The sequence below is a fragment of the Carlito syrichta genome, unplaced genomic scaffold, assembly GCF_000164805.1.
Source record: "Carlito syrichta isolate Samal-C Ts95f unplaced genomic scaffold, Tarsius_syrichta-2.0.1 Scaffold288315, whole genome shotgun sequence".
NCBI lineage: Eukaryota > Metazoa > Chordata > Mammalia > Primates > Tarsiidae > Carlito > Carlito syrichta.
In genome coordinates, this window is record NW_007232411.1 from 173,669 (window position 1) to 176,417 (window position 2,749).

A 2,749-nucleotide genomic window follows, 5' to 3' on the forward strand; every position below is an offset into this window, starting at 1 on the left:
AAAAAAAAAAAAAAAAAGAATACCTAAGAGCAGGTTCAGAGAAGAGATGGAAGGGGACAAAATAAGAAAGTTTCATTTATTTAATTAATTAATTTATTTTTTGAGTCAGAGTCTTACTCTGTTACCCAGACTGGAATGCAGTAGCACGCTCACAGCCACTGTAGTCTCAACCTACTGGGCTCAGATGATACTTCTACCTCAGCCTTCCAAGTAGCTGGGACCACAGGCAAGTACTACCACGCCTAGCTAATTTTTTTTTTGGGAGTTGAAGTCTCACTCTGTCGCCCAGACTGGAGTGCAGTGGCACACTCCCAGCCACCACAGCCTCAACCTGCTGGTCTCCAGCAATCCTTCTGCTTCAGCCTTCCAAGTAGCTAGAACTAGAGGCGTGCGCTACCACGCCCAGCCAATTTTTTGATTTATTTTAATTTTTAATTTTTTATTTTTGAATTGGAGTCTCACTCTGTCACCCAGACTGGAGTGCAATGGCTGCTGCCAGCCACCGCAGCCTCAACCTGCTGGGCTCCGGCGATCCTTCCGCCTCAGCCTTCCAAGTAGCTGGAACTATAGGCGCGTGCTACCATGCCTGCCAATTTTTGATTTATTATAGAGATAAGGTCTCTCAAGTTGCCCAGGTGGGTCTCGAACCCGCAGGCTCAGGCAATCCACTCACCTCAGCCTCCCAAAGTGCTGGGATTACAGGCTGAGCCACTGAGCCTGGCCCAATTTTTTGATTTATTGTAGAGATGAGGTCTCTCAAATTGGCCAGGCAGGTCTCGAACCCACGGGCTCAGGCAATCCACTCACCTCGGCATCCCAAAGCTTGGGATTACAGGCTGAGCCACTGAGCCCGGCCTGTTTTTTTTTAAATTTATAGTAGAGACAAGGTCTCACCATGTTGCTCAGACTGGTCTCAAACCCTTGAACTCAGGCAGTCCTGTTGCCTCTGCCTCCCAAAGTGCTGGGATTACAGGCTTAAGCCACTCCACCCAGCTTTTTAAATTTTATTTTTATTTTATTTTATTTTATTTTTGAGTCGGAGTCTCACTCTGTCACCCAGACTGGAGTGTAGTGGCCACTCCCAGCCACCACAGCCTTGACCTGCTGGGCTCCGGCGATCCTTCCACCTCAGTCTTCCAAGTAGCTGGAACTACAGGCGCGCGCTACCACGCCCGGCTAATTTTTTGATTTATTGTAGAGATGAGGTCTCGCCAAGTTATTATTTTTTTTTTTTTGAGTTGTAGTCTCACTCTGTCACCCAGACTTGAGTGCAGTGGCCGCTCCTGGCTACTACAGCCTCGACCTGCTGGGCTCCAGCGATCCTTCCACCTCAGCCTTCCAAGTAGCTGGAACTACAGGCGCGTGCTACCATGCCCAGCTAATTTTTGATTTATTGTAGAGATGAGGTCTCACCAAATTGGCCAGGCGAGTCTCAAACCTGCGGGCTCAGGCAATTCACTCACCTCGGCCTCGCAAAGCACAGGATTACAGGCTGAACCACCAAGCCCGGCCTGTTTGTTTTTTTTTTTTTAATTTATCGTAAAGACAAGGTCTCACCATGTTGCTCAGACTGGTCTCAAACCCCTGAGCTCAGGCAATCCTCTCGCCTCTACCTCCCAAAGTGCTGGGATTATAGGCTTGAGCCACTGCAACCAGCTTAATTTATTTTTAAAGTGGTGTCTCCCTGTTGCCCAGGCTGGAGTGCAGTGACGTACTCACAGCCACCCCAGCTTCTATCTGCTGGGCTCAGGTGATCCTTCCGCCTCAGCCTTACAGATAGCTAGAACCACAGGCGTGTGACTGATTTTTTTGATTTATTGTAGAGACAAAGTCTCACCAAGTTGCCCAGGCTAGTCTCAAACTCCTGGGCTCAGACAATCCTCTTGCCTCCCCACCTCCCAAAATGATGGGATTACAGATGTGAACCACCTCGCCCAGCTTGATTTCTTTTTTTTCTTCTTATGAGGAATAGAAAATGTAGGTAGTCAGAGAGCATGTTAAGGAATCCATGTTTATCCTAAGTAGAAAATCTATGACAAGTTCTTTATTTAGAAAGTCTTTTAAAGTTTGATGAAGGGTATAAAAGGAGCAGTGGATGGCTCTGCTTTTCAGCCTTAGTTACCTATTGTTTCCTTCTTTCTTCTCTCATTTCTAGATTCCTTATGGCAGAAAGTATGACAAGGCATGGCTCCTGAGCATGATTCAGAACAAGTGCAGTGTCCCCTTCACCCCTATTGAGGTAAGATAAGGCCTGAGTGGCTGGCAAGCTGGGCTCCAGGGAGGGCAGAGCAGCCAGCTGGGCAAGGGGCTTTGAGCTCCCGGTGTAATTCTCTTATTTCCTCTTACAGTTTCACTATGAGAATACACGGGCCCAGTTCTTCGTTGAAGACGCCAGTACTGCCTCTGCATTGAAGGCTGTCAACTATAAGATTTTGGATCGGGATAACCGAAGGGTGTGTTTAAAGGCCTGGCTTGGCTGGGGATTGGTGCTCAGGGCTAGGACTGCGTCTTGGTCCCAGGGCTTAGACTCCCTTGGAGTTTACTGTGCCCTTTGTGTCTTCCCTCCAGATATCTATCATCATTAATTCCTCTGTTGCACCCCACACGGTACAGAATGAACTGAAGCCAGAACAAGTAGAACAGCTAAAGGTGAGACAGGCTCAAATTAGGTGTATTTCCAACCTTGTCTTACCACTTCCCACACCACAACTCCTAACATACAATCCTTTTTTTTTTTTTTTTTTTTTTT

The 2,749-nt window shown here is 47.3% G+C and overlaps 1 protein-coding gene across 1 annotated transcript in view; it reads left to right on the forward strand.

Annotated features, from left to right (window-relative positions):
• The window catches only part of NXF1 (nuclear RNA export factor 1), a 15,676-nt gene that overhangs the window by 2,655 nt on the left and 10,272 nt on the right, over positions 1 to 2,749 (forward strand). Inside the window, exons 4-6 of the mRNA XM_008053595.2 lie at positions 2,156 to 2,239; positions 2,349 to 2,453; positions 2,569 to 2,649. Coding sequence (XP_008051786.1) covers positions 2,156 to 2,239; positions 2,349 to 2,453; positions 2,569 to 2,649 — 270 coding nt within the window. The remainder of the gene's footprint in view (positions 1 to 2,155; positions 2,240 to 2,348; positions 2,454 to 2,568; positions 2,650 to 2,749) is intronic.